General features: G+C 44.5%; 1 protein-coding gene across 4 annotated transcripts in view; it reads right to left on the bottom strand.

Moving 5' to 3' along the window:
• Positions 1–16275, bottom strand: part of celf3b (cugbp, Elav-like family member 3b) — a 39791-nt gene extending 23516 nt beyond the window's left edge. For 3 of the 4 annotated variants that reach the window (XM_048261714.1, XM_048261716.1, XM_048261715.1), the window contains exons 1-3: positions 15818–16275; positions 14915–15164; positions 8217–8299 (exon numbers count right to left, since the gene is read on the bottom strand). In XM_048261714.1, the coding sequence (XP_048117671.1) occupies positions 8217–8299; positions 14915–15059 (228 nt within the window). In that variant the 5' untranslated portion in view covers positions 15060–15164; positions 15818–16275. Of the gene's footprint in view, positions 1–8216; positions 8300–10779; positions 10836–14914; positions 15165–15817 lie in introns of those variants that run through there. The other variant, XM_048261718.1, reaches the window with a different exon arrangement.
• Between the last annotated feature and the right edge of the window lie 4063 nt (positions 16276–20338).

The following is a 20338-nucleotide window of genomic DNA, read 5'->3' as shown; positions in this document are numbered from 1 at the left end:
TTCTTAATCTCACTCATCAAACCAAAATCACATTCTTTTCTAGGACTTTTAGAAAGAAAGAAAGAAAGAAAGAAAGAAAGAAAGAAAGCCTTTGAAATGTAGCCTATCCCACGCTTCCACAAAGAGGCATATTGAACTAGTGTTTAGGCTACATGTTTTTTGCATGGGTAGGCTATATTGTTGTTTGGTGATTTAGCCTACTCCTTTACTACACCCTCTTCTGAGCAAACAAGGCATATAGGTTTATCATGTAGGGTAATTGCTCTTTCTTATAATAACTTTAATTTATCCTCTCTACTTGTCCCCGTATCTGAGAAAACTTTTTGGAAAAGACGGGCTATATGGAAACAACCAACTCTTTTTGGGAGGGGAGAACTCCCTCACGTAGGCTACAACCCATGCAGAGGCATTGCATTGGTGTAATGCACAGAATGCGGAACGTGTCCTACTTTAAGAAAAGATAGACTAACGTGACCAATGTCAATATTTGTTTCCTTGACCGGCCCAAAAAAGAAGCTGCCCACCAAGAAATTCTCGATTACTAGCCGGGCCTGATTCAGTCTTACTCTTCTGGACTGAAGGCAAGTCCTGCGATGCTAAATAGCCTTTCACAGGCCGCTGAGGCAGGTAGCGGGGTGTTCAGCTTCACAGAAGCTGCCAAATGTACAGAAACATTTCTTGCAAATACGGACACGGGTGTATGACGTTAACTTCACCACGACCCTGTTCACCACTATCGTCGGGGTGGTCGTCTATAATAACGGGAGGTCCTCCAGTAGATGCTCATACTCATGGCGGTTTCAGTTGTGCGTCCTCCTCCTTTAACAACAAACACGCGCTGAAATAGAGCGTGCGGAGCGTGCGTAATGCAATCTAGGAGCAGTGATTCACCAAACCTCCCTTATTGCAGTCGCACACATTTCTTCTAATTTTATGTTTTAGTAATGAGTAAAGGCGATGCTTAGTGGAAATATAACGGAGTAAAAGTATACATTTTATCTAGGAAATGTAGTGGAGTAAAAGTGAAAGTTGCCATAAATTGAAATAGCGAAGTAAAGTACAGATACGTGAAATTTCTACTTAAGTACAGTAACGAAGTATTTGTACTCCGTTACATTACAGCACTGCCCCACACACGCTAGCCCTTCACTGGATTACACAAATATATTAAATAATTACCCCACACATGCTAGCCCTACACTTGATTACACAGATATATTAAATAATTACCCCACCCATGCTAGCCCTTCACTGGATTACACAGATATATTAAATTACCCCACACATGCTAGCCCTTCACTGGATTACACAGATATATTAAATAATTACCCCACACATGCTAGCCCTACACTGGATGTGTACAGGATGACACAAATATACTAAATTAGCCCAAATATGTTAGATATGTACTGGATGACACAATACTAAACTAGCCTATACACATGAATATTAGACTGGATAACAGAGATACAGTATGCTAGCCAACAAGCATTAAAATAGCTCTGAAAAACAGAAGTACGCCAAATTAGGCCACAAACATTCACACTACTCTGGCTCATAATGGCAGATCCCTCTAGGGTGACAGTGCATAGCAGGATGCTAATGAACAAAGAACCCCTCACCATCTAGTACAGAGATTAAGAGAGAGAGAGAGAGAGAGAGAGAGAGAGAGAGAGAGAGAGAGAGAGAGAGAGAGAGAGAGAGAGAGAGAGAGAGAGAGAGAGAGAGAGAGAGAGAGAGAGAGAGAGAGAGAGAGAGAGAGAGAGAGAGAGAGAGAGAGAGAGAGAGAGAGAGAGAGAGAGAGAGAGAGAGAGAGAGAGAGAGAGAGAGAGAGAGAGAGAGAGAGAGAGAGAGAGAGAGAGAGAGAGAGAGAGAGAGAGAGAGAGAGAGAGAGAGAGAGAGAGAGAGAGAGAGAGAGAGAGAGAGAGAGAGAGAGAGAGAGAGAGAGAGAGAGAGAGAGAGAGAGAGAGAGAGAGAGAGAGAGAGAGAGAGAGAGAGAGAGAGAGAGAGAGAGAGAGAGAGAGAGAGAGAGAGAGAGAGAGAGAGAGAGAGAGAGAGAGAGAGAGAGAGAGAGAGAGAGAGAGAGAGAGAGAGAGAGAGAGAGAGAGAGAGAGAGAGAGAGAGAGAGAGAGAGAGAGAGAGAGAGAGAGAGAGAGAGAGAGAGAGAGAGAGAGAGAGAGAGAGAGAGAGAGAGAGAGAGAGAGAGAGAGAGAGAGAGAGAGAGAGAGAGAGAGAGAGAGAGAGAGAGAGAGAGAGAGAGAGAGAGAGAGAGAGAGAGAGAGAGAGAGAGAGAGAGAGAGAGAGAGAGAGAGAGAGAGAGAGAGAGAGAGAGAGAGAGAGAGAGAGAGAGAGAGAGAGAGAGAGAGAGAGAGAGAGAGAGAGAGAGAGAGAGAGAGAGAGAGAGAGAGAGAGAGAGAGAGAGAGAGAGAGAGAGAGAGAGAGAGAGAGAGAGAGAGAGAGAGAGAGAGAGAGAGAGAGAGAGAGAGAGAGAGAGAGAGAGAGAGAGAGAGAGAGAGAGAGAGAGAGAGAGAGAGAGAGAGAGAGAGAGAGAGAGAGAGAGAGAGAGAGAGAGAGAGAGAGAGAGAGAGAGAGAGAGAGAGAGAGAGAGAGAGAGAGAGAGAGAGAGAGAGAGAGAGAGAGAGAGAGAGAGAGAGAGAGAGAGAGAGAGAGAGAGAGAGAGAGAGAGAGAGAGAGAGAGAGAGAGAGAGAGAGAGAGAGAGAGAGAGAGAGAGAGAGAGAGAGAGAGAGAGAGAGAGAGAGAGAGAGAGAGAGAGAGAGAGAGAGAGAGAGAGAGAGAGAGAGAGAGAGAGAGAGAGAGAGAGAGAGAGAGAGAGAGAGAGAGAGAGAGAGAGAGAGAGAGAGAGAGAGAGAGAGAGAGAGAGAGAGAGAGAGAGAGAGAGAGAGAGAGAGAGAGAGAGAGAGAGAGAGAGAGAGAGAGAGAGAGAGAGAGAGAGAGAGAGAGAGAGAGAGAGAGAGAGAGAGAGAGAGAGAGAGAGAGAGAGAGAGAGAGAGAGAGAGAGAGAGAGAGAGAGAGAGAGAGAGAGAGAGAGAGAGAGAGAGAGAGAGAGAGAGAGAGAGAGAGAGAGAGAGAGAGAGAGAGAGAGAGAGAGAGAGAGAGAGAGAGAGAGAGAGAGAGAGAGAGAGAGAGAGAGAGAGAGAGAGAGAGAGAGAGAGAGAGAGAGAGAGAGAGAGAGAGAGAGAGAGAGAGAGAGAGAGAGAGAGAGAGAGAGAGAGAGAGAGAGAGAGAGAGAGAGAGAGAGAGAGAGAGAGAGAGAGAGAGAGAGAGAGAGAGAGAGAGAGAGAGAGAGAGAGAGAGAGAGAGAGAGAGAGAGAGAGAGAGAGAGAGAGAGAGAGAGAGAGAGAGAGAGAGAGAGAGAGAGAGAGAGAGAGAGAGAGAGAGAGAGAGAGAGAGAGAGAGAGAGAGAGAGAGAGAGAGAGAGAGAGAGAGAGAGAGAGAGAGAGAGAGAGAGAGAGAGAGAGAGAGAGAGAGAGAGAGAGAGTTTGCTATATAGAGAGAGAGAGAGAGAGAGAGAGAGAGAGAGGCAGGAACACATGAATCGCACACACACACACACACAGTCCAGTAGGCCTACTAGTGTGTTTTTACAGTAATAACCTTATGGCATTACTCCTGTTAGGAGCACTGGGGGCAGTGGGGCACACCTGGTAAGCTGCTTAACACAATTTAATTTAATCTAACCAACAGATCAATGAGACAGACAGAGTAGGTAGGTAGTGTGTGTGTGTGTGTGTGTGTGTGTGTGTGTGTGTCTATGTCTGTGTGTTGTGAATTCAAATCCCGTATCCTTGTATGAATCAGGCTTCCCACCCATTTTCCATGAATTTTCAATGACCTTGAATGACATTACCATGACTTTTCACGGCCTATAAGTACAAAATTGCTTACTTTACGCCAGAAGTTGTGGCTAATTACATAATATGACATTTCCAGGTTTTTTATGACTGTGGGAACCATGATGCATGTATGTATGTATGTATGTATGTATGTATGTATGTATGTACAGTATGTATGTATGTTTCAGGGTTGTACAAAAATTCCAGAATTGAATTAAAACTGGCTCTTAAATTCCAACTCAATTCTTGAATTTCACTTGCATTTCAATTGAGGTAGCAAACAGGAAGCGGAATTGCAATTCAAATTTTGCACAACCCTGGTATGTATGTATGTATGTATGTATGGATGTATGTATGTATGTATGTATGTATGGATGGATGGATGGATGGATAGATGCAGTGGTGTAGTATAGTTAGCTGTAGTGGGTATTCTGTGATGTAGTATAGTTAGCTGTAGTGGGTATTCTATTATGTAGTATATTTAGCTGTAGTGGGTATACTGTGATCAACCCCAAATGCACATTGGTGTGTGTGTTAGAGAGAGGAGAGACAGTCATATGTATGTGTAGGGATTTGTATGCAGGTGTGTACTGTAGGTTGGGATGGAACACAGAGGGAATGGGAGAGACTGTGAGAGAAGGACAGAGATCCCAGGAGAGATAACAGGAGCAGAGATAGAGAGAGTGGTATGGACAGACCACAGAACACTGAGAGAAGATAGGAGAGTGATAAGCAAGCAGCAAGCGGAGAGAGAGAGATAAAGCGAGAGAGAGAGAAAGGGAGAGAGAGAAAGAGAAAGTGGGATGGAGAGAGATTAAGAGAGAGAGAGAGAGAGAGAGAGAGAGGCAGAACGCATAAAGCTATCACCATGCTGCACCCTCCAATTCCTGTGCTCCTCAAAGGAGCAATGTCTCTGATTACTAAACAGAGACAGAAAGCAGTCTGATTCCCAGATAATATATGGTGTTGGCTTTAGCTGCATAAACTGCTCTGGCAGGGGGGAGACCATTTGTGCATGTGTGTTTGTGTGTGAGTGAGTGTGCATATAGTAATTATGCATAACTGTGCATAATGTGTGTTTATTTCAATGTTAGTGTGTGTATTTGTATGTCAATACAATAAGAGTTTGTGTCTGTATGTGTGTCAGTCTGTGTTCATGTCTGTGTGTGTGTGTGAGTCTGCTGCCAGAGCTACTCTTTGTTTATATGAATGCTAGAGCCACAGTTAAAGGAAACAGAGGGGAACAGAAGCAGAGAAGAGAAGAGAAGAGAAGAGAAGAGAAGAGAAAAGAAGAGAGGAGAGGCGTGGAGAGGAGAGGAGAGGAGAGGAGAAGAGAAGAGAAGAGAGGGAAGAGAAGAGAAGAGAAAAGAAGAGAGGAGAGGAGAGGGGTGGAGAGGAGAGGAGAGGAGAAGAGAAGAGAAGAGAAGAGGAAGAGAAGAGAAGAGAAAAGAAGAGAGGAGAGAAGATAAGATAGGAGAGAAGAGAAAAGAAGAGAAGAGAAGAGAAAAGAAGAGAGGAGAGGGGTGGAGAGGAGAGGAGAGGAGAAGAGAAGAGAGAAGAGGGAAGAGAAGAGAAGAGAAGAGAGGAGAGGAGAGGGGTGGAGAGGAGAGGAGAGGAGAAGAGAAGAGAAGAGAGAAGAGGGAAGAGAAGAGAAGAGAAAAGAAGAGAGGAGAGAAGATAAGATAGGAGAGAAGAGAAAAGAAGAGAAGAGAAGAGAAAAGAAGAGAGGAGAGGGGTGGAAAGGAGAGGAGAGGAGAAGAGAAGAGAGAAGAGGGAAGAGAAGAGAAGAGAAGAGAAGAGGAGAAGAGAGGATAAGAGAAGAGAAGAGAAGAAAAAGAGAAGAGAAGAGAGAAGAGAAGAGAAAAGAAGAGTGGAGAAGAGAAGAGAAGAGAGAAGAGGGAAGAGAAGAGAAGAGAAGAGAAGAGATGAGAAGAGAAAAGAAGAGAGGATAAGAGAAGAGAAGAGAAGAGAAGAGAATATTGTTGCAGAGGGGGAGTGGGACAGAAGCGCACAGACAGGAAAAGGACGGGGCGCGAAGGATGGAGAGAGCAGCAGGCAGCTCCAGACGGAGAGCAGCCAGGGTGTGGGGCCTGTTATTCGCTCGCCTCCTCTCTCTTTCCAGCCTCTCTCTCTCCATCTCTTCCTCCCTCTCTCACTGTTGAAATTAAACCTGCACCCCAGTGACACTTTGATAAGGCCATCTGTTCCTCTATCCATCCTCTCTTTCATTCGGCTTCTCCCTTTCTCCTCCTCCCCTTGCTCTGCAGTCTCTCCCTCCCTCCCTCTTCTCTCTCCTCTCATCTTGTCTGTGGTTTGACCCGGTCTACGGTCAGCTGCTGTTTACACGTCCAGCCTGTTTCGGTTTTGCAGTTAAATCTCATGCTCACATTCACACCCAAAACAACCCCCCTGTATCTCCTCCTAGTGCTTCTGGAACCCCCCGGAATCTCCTCCTAGTGTTCTCAAACAATCTCTACGTGTGGACCGTGACCAAGACACAGGAATGTGGAAACGTTAGTCAATTTCTGTGCAGTAGAATAAATACATCTAAAAGCCACCTCTGTACCTCTGTGTGCACCGGTGAACCTTCTCCATCTCCACATGATCGGTCATCTCCCGTGAAGCACCAGAAGAGAATTCACAAGCGCAGTGGCACTAACTTTTTTTTGAGGGGTGTGTGTGTGTGTGTGTGTGTGTGTGTATGAGTGTGCAGGTATGAAATCCCTGCGATTGTAGCTATTCAGCACTGGTGCACCCCTCCTCCGAAACTCGTTAATGTCACGATAATTGCTTTAGCTCAGCTCTAATGGACACTGGGTGCCAAAACACAGCGTAGCCGCCAACGCTAATTTGGGTGTCTGTCTCAGAGCACACACCACTGCCCTCTCTGCCTGTCCATGATACTCGCACCACTGTCTACATTCTGTTGGTAGACGAGACCGATGATAACAAAGACAGGGTCAGAACTAAGAGAGTGAATTAGAAATAGGTGAAGAGGCAGAACATGGGGGACTGTCTGAGGGGAACTGACCGAGGGGCCTGCGAGAGGGGACTAAGAGCGTGTCATCTCATCTCAGTGTCTTATTTTGTAACACAAACTTTGAAAAGCACTCTGTAATAAAATGTAAAATTCACCAAGATATTGGTGATGAGGACCGGAAGAGAAGTGCGGAATAAAAGACAAAAAAAACAGAGATACAAAGAAAGAGGGGGGGCATTTGGTCATCATGGCAGATCAGGGCCAGATCAGTGGCTTGAGTGGGTAGTCAGACATGCCAATCAGATGAGAGACAAGGATGAGATAAAAGAGAAGAGTGGAAAGAAGAGAGGAGAAATGAAGAAAGAAGAGACTTGAAAAGGAGGAGAGGAGAAGAACGGAGAAGAACGGAGATGAGAGGAGATGAGAGAGAGGGAGAATGATACATCCGCGGGAGGAAGTTCCTCTGGGGTGAATCTCTAAAAAAAGGTCAGATGTGTGTCACGCTCCTAACAGGATTAGGGTTAGCATTAACACCTCTCCCCTCCTCCCCCTCCATCCCTCGCTTCCCCTCCTCCCTCTCCAACACCCCTCTCCCTCGGTCCTCACCCACCCTAGTGCGGTTCTCGGCTGAAGATCTTTATCAAAAAGCTGACAGTAGGAAATATAGGTGGAACCATGATTACAGAGAGAGAGAGAGAGAGAGACAGAAAGAGAAAGAGAGAGCGAGAGAGAGGGAGTGGGAGAGAGAGAGAGAGAAAAGAGATAAGAGCCAGAGGGCATGAAGGGATTTGATGGAAGAGTGCTAAACATGAGACCCATCCTTTCTGTGCTATGTCTATATCTATATCTACATGTATATCTATATTTATATCTATAGCTATACAACTGCAAACTGGCCCAGATCTATCCAAGCTTCAGCCTTAAGCCCTCAAATCAGCACAGATGTCAAATATCCACCCACCCATGCACTCACTTTCAACACTATGAAATTTCAAACATAAAAAAACAGCCATTTTGGAACCATGGGGTTGGTGCCAATAGGTTGCCAGTCGCTTGTTCAGTGACTGTGTCAAAGCTCTTATCCAGAGACAAACATCCTAAAATGTTTATGTCTTCCAACAGGCAGAGCGGAGGGAAACCAAGATAAAGCTCTGAATTTGATAACACATTAACCTAATACTGGTATAGTTTAGCAAGCAAAAGATTGTGCAGAATTAATTTGTAAAAACTGTCACACGATACACACTGGGAATATAGGACAGGACTTGCCCCTGTAGTGCTGCATGCTGTTAACAAACACACACACGCGCACACACACACACACACACACACACACACACACACACACACATACACACACACACACACACACAGGACTCACCCCTGGCAGGGTCTTCTGCTCGTGCAGTGCACTCTGGGCCTTGAGGGCTGACTCCCGGGCACAATATGTCAGGAAGGCACATCCTGAGAGGAAAAGGCAGAGACAGATGGACAGGGGTGGAGAGGAGGAGAGAGATGACCAGAGAGATGAGCAGAGAGAGGATCAAAAAAGATGCGAAAAAAAACAGGTTAGGGAAACGTGCATTGTTTTACATGTTTAGATGGTCTTTGTAGCTCCATCCAGCAGCATCACACACAGCAGTGGTATCAAGTCACACACACACACACACACACACACACACACACACACACACACACACACACACACACACACACACACCGAACTGTTCAACGACGCCACACAGCACAGCACAACACAGCATCCCACCGCACTGCATCAGAGCAGCCAACAGACTGAGACAGGAGGCACATGCTTCAGGTGGAAATTCGGATGAAGTATGCTAATAACACTACATGATATCACCACATGATGCAGCATAATAACAACACTAGATAATGCAACCACCACCCAGTAATACAATATACACACAACATCAACCACACCAGGCTTGTGCAAAATTCCAGAATTGAATTGAAACTGGCTCTTAAATTCCAATTCAATTCTTGAATTTCACTTAGATTTCAATTGAGGTAGCAAACAGGAAGCAGAATTGCAATTCGAATTGTGCACAAACCTGAACCACACCAAACAAATATAACCACCAACCAGTTAAACAGCAACACCAGGTCGTACAACCATCACCTACAGTAGCAAAACCCCCACAGCACCATACTACCACCATACGCATCAGTAATGCAGTACACCAGAACAACATTGTCCAATAACATAACAGCACAGTAATTCTACAGCGGCATGCACTAGTACTTCACTGTGACCAAACTAGTACCACGCTAGAGTCATTCTGGATACCACAACAGACCATGGCATGGTATGTAATGATCACCCATCAGAATGCATCATTTAGAGCTCTAATAATAAGCATGTTTGGCTTGGTAGCTGGCCATGGTCCTAGGTGTCCTGTAGCATATATTGTGTGAGCAATGTCTGTAGATTCTCCTGAGGATTATGGGTGATGTGGTGGGTTATGGGTGATATGTTTTTTAGAGAGCCTGCTGTAGAGGGGAGACTGGGGAGAAGGTGGGATACTTTAGCACACTGAGGGCTGGATGTACAAAGATTTGCGTGCCCACAGCCGCAGTTAACCGATGGCTGACATTCAAAAGAATCAAGTTTAGCGATAATACTATGATAATAAGATGTGAGAAAGCAGTGGCTAGTAGTTGTACTTCACTTAAAAAAAATACTCAAACTATTTACTGCACATAGACTATGACAGACGTATTACCCTAGACTAGCAGATTGGGAAGTGGATGACGTTAAAGTGAAAATACGACATTAGAAAGACAACAAAAGTTAAGGTTGCTTTAGACAATTAAGGAAATCTGGTGCTCTGATACTGATTCTGTTGTCTCTGAAAGTTTCTGTAATTGACGCATTTAATCGCAATCTGGATTATAAGGTGGAAAGTTTTCACCGCAAAACAGACGTGCACTTTTTTTCATACATGGTGGAATACCTAATTAATCGCTATTAACACTTATCCTCCCATGTGTTAATACTCCCACTTTTACTCCCACAAATGCATATGCATCAGTAAGAAAAGCGCAGATAGCCATTCCGTGCTCCAATGGCACGCAAAATGCACTTTGATCCATGTGCGATCAGTTTTGTACATTTGATGCCATGTTTTAAGGTGCGAAAAGCATCAGAAACAGGCTGTAATTTTGGCGGTTTGCCTGAGTTACCACAAGGAGTAGGGGACAGAAAAAGAGGGTTGAGGGTTGGCTCCTCTTGAAGTTCAGAAAGCCTAGAGCTAGTTGGATTATTGTGTTACATTAGGTTGGAGTACTGCCTCAGATTGTAATAGATGAAGGTTATAGCGCCAGATTACAGTAAAGTAGTGCAGCAGGTTCTAATAGTAGACACAAGACAGACAGACAACACAGAACAGAACTGGTCACTGCACAAGATAGGACTGTGGACACAGCACTCAAACACACACAAACACAAACACAAACACACACACACACACACACACACACACACACACACACACCACACCACACCACACACACAGTATTCTGGACTGATCTGGCATAAAAAAAGAAGCTAAATGTATCACACAGACACACACAGACACATTTCCTTCAGTCTTCGTGTCTCTCTTTCTCTTGTTTCTCCCATCCCCCACTCCACACTATGATGCACACACACACACACACACACACACACACACACACACACACACACACACACACACACACACACACACACACTCTCTTTCACACACACCCACCCACCCACCGACCCATGTACACACAATACAATAACATAGCTCCTCCCACAATTTTAATCTTACTCCCACGCACACTTTGATGGAATCCAGTCATCTCTCTCTCTCTCACACACACACAAATTCTCTCTCCTTCTCTCTCTCTCTCCTTCTCTCTCTCTCTCTCTCTCTCCTCTCTCTGGGCTGTACCTTGGTGCGTAGGTGGACGCCTTTCGTGAGTGCTCTTCCTACACCTGTCACAACCACTAAGACAGTAGGCAGCATGTTAATGAACTAGATTCTGAACAACACAGAAACACACACACACACACACACACACACACACACACACACACACACACACACACACAGACACACACACACACACACATAGACAGACAGACACACACACACACACACAGACACCATCATGATGTAAATTAACTAGATTCTCAGCAGTATACACACCAACACACACACATAATCATGATGTTAATGAACTGAGGTCAGCAGCTTGAACATAGAGCTACACAGGAACTCAAAGGAGAGCAAACCTTGCTTTCTCCAACATAAGACACACATACTCTCCAATACAGACAACCACACAATTCAAATCTCACCACATTTAAATAACTCAGAACTAATACTTAACAAAGCCAGAAGAACACAAACAACACACACAAGCAAAAACTCCCATACACAGAAAAACACACACATACACACACCAGGAATGTAAGCACACATTCTCTATTGACCCCCGATCCATTCTTACATGTGCCACACACACAGAGACAGAGTGGAACGACCGACATGACAGACAGCTTGTCCTGCGATAAGGGAAAAACTAACATCAAGCAATAATGCCGTTCCAGATGCATGGGGTTAAGAGGGATCACAGAGTCACATGACTCACAACTGCTGTCATTTACTGTAACTTTTCACTTAACAGAGATGAAACTCACACGATTGAGTCTGATGGAATAGAATAGAATGGAACGGAACGGAACAGAACAGAACAGAACAGAACAGAATAGAATAGAATAGAATAGAATAGAATAGAACAGGAAAGGCCAATAAAAAAGTCTGTACAAAAGAGGAGGGATAATTTGTAGTAAACAATAAAATAGATATCACACACACACACACACAGCTGTAGTGCTGGGCGGTATACCGGTTCACACCGTATACCGGTGTATATTTTCGTTATGATATGAATTTTTAATATACCGCCATACCGGTGTATTTGATTACACAACGTTTGGAACGCTGCGCCACGGGACTTTTTTCACACGCACGCATGGTGCCACTGCGAGGCATAGTGAGGGTAAACACAAAACACCTGAAGTTTTTTCCCTGAAGTATGACCCTTAAGGCTTCATTTATCCTTAGATAAGGGGTTTATTTAAGGGTGTTGCACAGAATGCCTTAAATTGTTTCTTTAGTTAAGGAAAAACGTTAAGGGATACTGCGAAAGGGATTTACCGTCACGAAAATTCTATTGAGATTGTTCAACAGCAACTAGCTGGCTAGTAGGTGATGATGTCGTTAGTTAGCAACCCACCAAACACAGTGAAGTTTAATGATCTTATCATTCATCTCACCTTAAGAATATTCGCTGAAATTATCCAGGTAGCAAGTAAAGCATGTTATAGACATGCACTGAGCAATACAAGCTGGCTAGTTGTCATCAGTGCACCAAAACGAACTTTTTTGTTAATGTTTTGCCTAGCGAACCGAACCGAAGCTCATGGCAGGCTAACATGCCATCCACATTCACATGAAGTTAACGTTAGCCTACCACTAACATCATGTAAACCACACAATAACAATAAGGCATGTTTCTGATAGGCCTATTTGACAGAGTAAGCATATTAGCAGAGAGGTTTCATTTTAAATTGTATAATTTTCAAAAAAGTATAAAGTTGCACAACTTTTTGTATTGGTTTTATAGGCTACAAGATGTTTGTGAAATTTGCACAGTACAGTTCTGTATTTTGACTGCAATTGTCTTTGCATTCTGATTAGATTCTTCATTAGAATCATGATCTCTCTTTGTAAACAGCATCATTTTCTGGGGCCATGCAAAACTGCATTACCGCTAGTGTGGAGTTATTCTACATCATGACAGTAAAATAGACCATCCTTAGTCAATGTACTGCAGCAATTCTTCCCTCAACTTGTAGAAAATGCTGTGAACATCTGATTATGCATGGAAAAAAAATACCGTCATATACCGTGAAACAGTAAGAATTTAGAAAAATACCGTGATATACATTTTTGGTCATACCGCTGTCCCAAGATGGTTGGTTTTAATGTTTGCTTTACAGGGGATGTTAAAACATGACTAAACACCAGTGAGCAAATGAAAGAGGAGGCAGCAGGAGAGGAAGAGAGTGTGTCGAGTGTGTATCCCCCAGCAGAGGGACTTGCTTTTAGAGCTTATGGCTCCATTATAGTGATTGGAGGGCACTCCCAGCTCAAAGCATCTAATCTTTTTCTCATTACACAGACCGAGAAGCTCCACCACTGGGCTAACCATGCCATGACCACGACATAAACATGAGTGACTGAGTGTGTGTGTTAGTGTGTGTGGGTGTGTGTGTGTGTGTGTTCCCATTAGCTAAGAATTAAAACAAACATTTTAAGGTGTGTGTTTATGTATATTACATATGGGTGGATGCGCACCAGGTTATAAATAAGCAATCATATGGCAATTGGTTTAATCATATTCACACCATATATTGACCGCATCTCATTAATGTGCACTATATTTGAAAGGGAAAACCCTTAGTTTAGTTGACAGCACTGAAACTGTAGATGTAGTTTGGCTGTCTGGAGACCTCTGGGCTGTGCTGTGTTACTGTTTAGAGCCGTGGCCTACAGCCGAAGACAGCAGAGGTCTAAAGAGATACAACACGAAATTACAGGCCTCTTCATCCATGTGCGCCTCTTTGGTGATGCCAAAACATCACCTTCCCAGGAGGACAATCTAGGGTTAAACTGGACTGAACGAGGAGAAGAGACCACACACTGGGGGGATACGCGCAGATTTTGTCGACAATATAGTGTGTGAGTGTGTGTGTGTGTGTGTGTGTGTGTGTGTGTGTGTGTGGGCGGGGTTGACTTTCACTCTCATGAATGGGAGGGAATGGAATGGGCAGAGGTGGACATCCCGGGTTCAGAAAGTAAAAGTCCTGCCAAGTATTTCATCCAACCTTTTAGTAAACCAGTTCATCCTAATTAGCAGCCAGGTAGATCAGATAATTAGTGATATCATCTGTGTTAAGTGCACAGGAAGAATATATGGCAGGACTTTTACTTTTTGGACCCGGGATGTGTGCCTCTGGGAATGGGCATACACATACACATGCAAACACACACACACACACACACACACACACACACACATTGTACAGTTCTATTGCTCTATTACACACACATGGGCTCCAGGATTCAGCAGCAGATCTCCAGGAGGAAGGGACAGGAGAGGAATCGAGGGATAATCAAACGAGCTTGTAAACCTGAGCCACCAACACACTGCCTTTACAAAACACATAGCCAAAACACACACACACACACACACACACACACACACGCGCGCAAGCGCGCGCACTCACACACACACTCACTCACTCACGCACGCACGCACGCACACACTCACACACGCACTCACTCACGCACGCACGCACTCACACACGCACTCACTCACGCACACACGCACGCACGCACTCACTCACGCACGCACGCACGCACAGATTAGAGGATGGATAGAGGGGGAAAAAAGAAAGCGAGGGAGGGCAAGACAAGAGAGATGAGATGAGATGAGGTGGGGGGGGGGGGTATAATGACAGGGTCTGAAGTTTATGGAGCAATTGTCATGCATAATGACTCTTTTTTTAGCAACACCTATCTCATGCTTCAGTGAACCCCTTCACCCGCTCTGGCAGTCCGTGTCCCCGCCCCATGTTCTTGGAAACGGTGGCGCCGGACTGCAAGCATCAGTGTCTCCCTGATTGCCATTGACATGCAAGCCGACCGGCACGCCGAGAGACCCAGCCTCCTCCAGACCCAGGATGTGTGTGTGTGTGTGTGTGCGCATTCATCACTGCCTGAGTCAGCCCTCTGACAGGGGTATTAGAGGAAGTGGCACTTGAAACAAATGGCTGAACTTGGTCAGTGTGCGGTCACTAATAGTGTGTTGACCAAGGAACAATATCGACCCCCTTAACGAGTGAACACATATGGAGTTTCCATGATCACAAAGTGTTAGGCCTATGTTCACTCACCCTGTGTTCATCATCTGTGTGTGTGTGTGCGTGTGTGGTCATCGAGGAGCTCGCCTTACCCTTGTGCATGCCAGTGTACTTGTCCTTTATCACCGTCAACTCGTAGATCTTCCCAAACTGCTCGAAGATCGGCTTCAGGTCTTTCTCTTCCAGATTCCGCGGAATCTGTCCGATGAAGAGTTTAATCGCGTCGGGCTCCTTCATTGCGACGGTGCGAAGTGAGCTACCGACTCGCACCGGGGTTCAGGACTAGAACAGCGGGCTGAGAGAGCGCAGGTGCCGGGAACAGGGGCCGGACCGGGGGCCAAGCTGAGTGGGAAAACAGGATTGCATGATCCTTAATATAGCATACACATTTCAGTAGGCCTATACGTTATTTAATACGTTTTTATCATCATTAAATGATAGAATGAAAACGCTTAATACTATGTGTAATGATATTGATTAGGATTGCTGTTTAACATGAAACAATAAAACAAAGGCGCGTGTCCTCTTATTACAACGATCATGCAAATGATAACCAGCCGTCTCACAGACAATTACACTAACCTACGTGCAATGAAATAAATTCTTATTGTTGGTACTGGCTGCTACCTCATGCCAGGCTTTCTTTGAACTCCCTATGAAAAAAAAAAACCCCAACGTAAACAGAGAGACGCGCAGCTGTGATGCCAGCTCCCTTTGTTTAACCCTGTGTAGGTATAGGCGCTGTATGGTAATGTATGGGACTCCTTTGTCCGCCTGCGCTCCCAACACTTAGCAAAGAAAGACTACTGCTGGCAATTAAACAACCACTGATAAAATGCAATTGTATACGAAAGAGAACGACACCCGTACTAACAAACTATTTTCAAATTTTCCCATCTTTCTCCGCGGTGGTGCTGGCTACTCTCCCTATGCCGTGCATCCCGTTGCGCTCCCGAACGCTTTGAGTCTTACATGCTGCGATGTAGGCTACTCACCCTTCTCTCGTGCCTGGGGTTCTCTTTCTCCCCGGTGAAATCCGGTTGTAGTTCTTGTCCTGTGACGGCACTTATTTTGGGTTATCCACAGCTCGTGAAAGACCCCTCTCTCACATACACACACTCACACACATACACACTCTCACGCACGCACCCAAGGGATGCTGGTGATGTTGATAGGTCCAAGACGCTGTCCTTCCCACGGTTCCGTTACTACAACTCAGCCCCCCCTCCCCAAGTCACGATCTCCCCATCTAACTCAGAATCAACCTGCTACTGCCCCTAAAACAGCTCAGTTGCCTCAAATCGCAGCTTAACCACAGAACTCCCAGGAACGAACACCGGATACCTGCCAGTAAATGCCCAGTTTGTAAATTAATGTAATCATTACAGCGCTCCCGCGCAACCCTCTTTCCTCCCCTTCGCTTTTGACGTGGTCCGCCGGTGTCTCCCTCTTCTTCTCCCCTCCCTCTCTACGCCCTCCCCCGAGTGCTTGACAGTCCGTGATGTAACAGTCAGGGACATACTGACTCTTACATCCCTGATATCTCACGAAAAAACACTCTTACCCAACTGCTTCAACATACAACAACAATAACTACTACTACTACTACAGCATGGTAGTGCTATTACTACTAATGCTAAAGCTAATTTACATATTCTACTGCTGCTGATGCTACTAGTACTATGTCTACTATAATATTATCACAAGAATAAATGCAAATAATCCAAAATGACCTATGTTAAAGAAAAGCAACAGGAGAACCAATATGTAGGCTACAAACCAGTTTGCACAGACCATGAATTCCTGTGGGTTCCATAGTTCCCAGCCTCTTGTAATGTGAGACCCTATCTTCAACAGTTCTTTAACAAATTCAATTGACTGCAAACAGTCACAGCACGGCATTCAGGGCTTGTCATGGTGCATTAATAAAGCAAACTTGAATAGACATTAGAGAGGGAAATTATTTTTCGTTTTTGGCTCACGTTTAACACTGCGCGACGGGCTCTGACATTCTGGCCCGCATAGCCTCCTATTGTTCTGGCCATGAGCTCTGACCGTGGTGCTGAAGCGTTCCATACTGCCGGGGAGCGCGCGCGCGCATAACACACACGCACGTGCACATTCCATGCCTTTAAACAATTATCTTAGCCGGACACATACTGAAGTTTTTTATAAACTACAGAGGAAACTACGCAGGTTTTGTTATCATTTCAACAACATCTTAAGGATGTAATAGTCAGTGTTTGATACTAACATAGCCTTCAAGTGGAATGTTCTGTTGTGTAAAAAATAAATATAGCCTATGTTTATTTCTTATTATTTCAACCAATCATAAACATGCAGTCCTTACACACAAGCACACACGAACACACACGCTTATTTCCTTTATATGAAGTCATTAAGTTCACAGTGATTTGCTTTGAAAGGTCACCATCTGCCTCTCGTGCCCCCAGCTTCCCTGCCGACTTCCCTGCTCCCCCCGCCTTTTCTGCATATAAATACGAGCGGACCCATAGGTTGGGTCACGCAGCCCTGTTGGCACGCGTACCCTATGGAACACCCTCGCCGTATCACGAATCCGTGGCGTGAGGCACCGAGAGTTCTCGCGTGACGTAGGAACGCAGGACTTTGCTTCGCTTGATCCTCGTTCGGAAATCAAACGTGAGCCTGAACAGGGCACAACATTGCCATCTGGCGGTGTATCTGCCTTAATGGAAAATATCTACGTCATACCTGTCAACACTCCCGTTTTTCCCGGGTTTCTCCCGTATTTCAAGGTCATCTTTTAATTTTAATCAATGATTAAAATCATTGATCCATTCAGGTTGCCAGATTGTGTATGGAATACACCCTACACATACACGATCACTTAGTTTCAACCGTTTTGTCATAGGCTAAAACCTGGCAACCCAAAACCCAAATAAGGAAGCGGGTGCCAGCTGCGCAGCCTGAGTCTCGTCGTAAGCAAGCGGGCTAGTTGAATGGCCTACTCCAGAACTAGCTGTTGTGAAATTGTTGGGAATTTAATTGATTAACATATCACATAAACTGTTATTGAGTGTTGTTGATACACTGAACTTGTTCCCTCGGAACCAAATCTGACAGCAAGCAGCTTTGGAGTTTTGGAAGGTAATGGTAAGGTAAAAGCAACGACCGAAATGCAGTGTTAAAACACATGTATGAAACGTTTTAAATATGCAAGTTTAGATCCGGTATAAACACTGACCCCCCCGAAAAAAAATCTCCCGTTTTTGGAAAGCTAAATGTTGACAGGTATGATCTACGTTTACTGCTCCTCTGACTGGAACTATATGAACTAACGGATGTAATGTTATGTAGTCGTCCCCCTAGAGTTAACTGACATTTCCTAGGCTTGCGTGATAGAGGAGATGGTTCGAGGAGAGTACACCGGTCACTCCACACACGTCAAATGAGCTGGGTTAGACGAGTAAGAAAAGAAAATCGTGATGGAAAGCTCAGACAGATGCCATCCAGATGCCATGCACCCGTGCCATCTAATACTTAGATGTGCGAGCAAAGATGGGGCGTGTAGAAATTAGAGAGAAAAACGAGGCAGGCAAGTGGCATTTTTCTGTTTATTGGTTATAAATGTTTCACACGCTGTTTTGTTTTTTTAAAAATATTACAATAAAGTCACATTTCACAATAACATCTTCACTGTAAAGTTCTTAAAAGACAGTAACAAAAGGCAATTTGCTACCACTTTGTCTGGAAAACTGTAATAAATTATGTCCTTTTTATGACAAATGATAAATTACTATCCATTTAGCTTTTTTATATATAAAAGTAACATCTCTAAGCAATTTAGGACATAAATGTAAATAATGCCAAACTCTCTTCCTCATACAGAACACAGAATACTTCATAATTCCCCATCTACATATAGACATTCAGTACAGAAGACAAAACCTACAGTCAAAGGTCACAGTCTAAAAATCACTTATTCACTCACTCAAACACACAGTCACACACACACACACACACACACACACACACACACACACACACACACACACACACACACACACACACACACACACACACAAACACACACACACACACACACACGCACACACACACACATATACACACACACACACAAACACACACACACATAAACACACACACACACACACACACACACACACACACACATATACACACACACACACACACACATATACACACACACACACACAGGTCCTTGAATGACACAGAGGCTTGTCTTTAGCCTGATGTTTTCTGACAGAGGCTTTGGCTCCATCTGTTGGGCCAACCCATTATGGACTACAGAGGACAAACCCTCTATGGGGTGTGGGCATCTGTCTGTTATGGGGGGGCACGCACACACACACACACACACACACACACACACACACACACACACACACACACACACACACACACAGGCACGAAAGATGTGGTGTAAAACCGTTTAAAACACTTTAACGCTCTAACTATGACGAGTACAAATCATAATCTGTGTATGTATAATGGCAGAGTAGTGGGTTAGTCATGCAGGACCTGCATACTATGGCTATAACTTCAAATATACACAAAGGCAGGGTTCAACGGAGCTGTCCGCATATCAGTTTGTTGGCAAAATAGACCAAATTAATGTATTGGGACCTCTTCCGTTTCCTTCAGCTTGAAAAAAAATGTCACTCATAGTAAATAGTAAATAGTTTGAATTTTCCTCATTTGGGCTTGTCAATATGAACAACTCACATTCTTATGTTATCATGATGGAATATGCACCTTCAGAGAATTTACAGATGAAACTATGGGTCTGGTGAAGATGATACATATCAGTCAACTTCAACTTGAAAAAAACTGTTCTGGTCAGAGTGAAGTAGTTCTCCTTAGTGCATACTGATCATGGACATGGTCATCAGTGAAGTCAGTCTGCCTGCTAATCATGTGGTAGTCCAGAACTGTCCACTGAACAGTGTTGGGAGGCTAAACTCAATGGGCGCTAGCATCTGATAAAGTGTTGGGAGGCTAAACTCCATGGGCGCTAGCATCTGACAAAGTGTTGGGAGACTGAACTCCATGGGCGCTATCTGATAAAGTGTTGGGAGGGAGCTTTGCTCACTGCAAGGATACTGTGGCCGCTAGCACCCCTTCAACCAGATACACTGATCCACAGTGCTCAGAAAGAATATAGCACAAGCTCGGAACAGTCTAGTGCAAGCGTGGCACAGTGGGACAGCATGGGAGTGTTTGGAGCAGACCTGGGGCCAGACACAACATGGCTTCTAGCTCTGCCCTGGCCCACATACCATATGTTCCAGAAGCATCTGTAATCAGGGCTTGTGTGTATGTGTGTATGCGTGCATGTGTGCCTGATTGTGTATGTGTGGTTCTTTAGTCATTTTTTCTATATATTAATTTTAATTTTGTAATTTGTAGGTGCTTTTATAATTTAAAGGGATATTCCACCATTTGGGGAAATGCACTCATTTTCCACCACCTTCCCATCAGATTAGACCGTT

This window comes from Alosa alosa, chromosome 13 (assembly GCF_017589495.1).
Source record: "Alosa alosa isolate M-15738 ecotype Scorff River chromosome 13, AALO_Geno_1.1, whole genome shotgun sequence".
Classification (NCBI taxonomy): Eukaryota; Metazoa; Chordata; class Actinopteri; order Clupeiformes; family Clupeidae; genus Alosa; species Alosa alosa.
The sequence above is the reverse complement of the archived record's forward strand: the minus strand, read 5'-3'. Positions and strand labels throughout refer to the sequence as shown.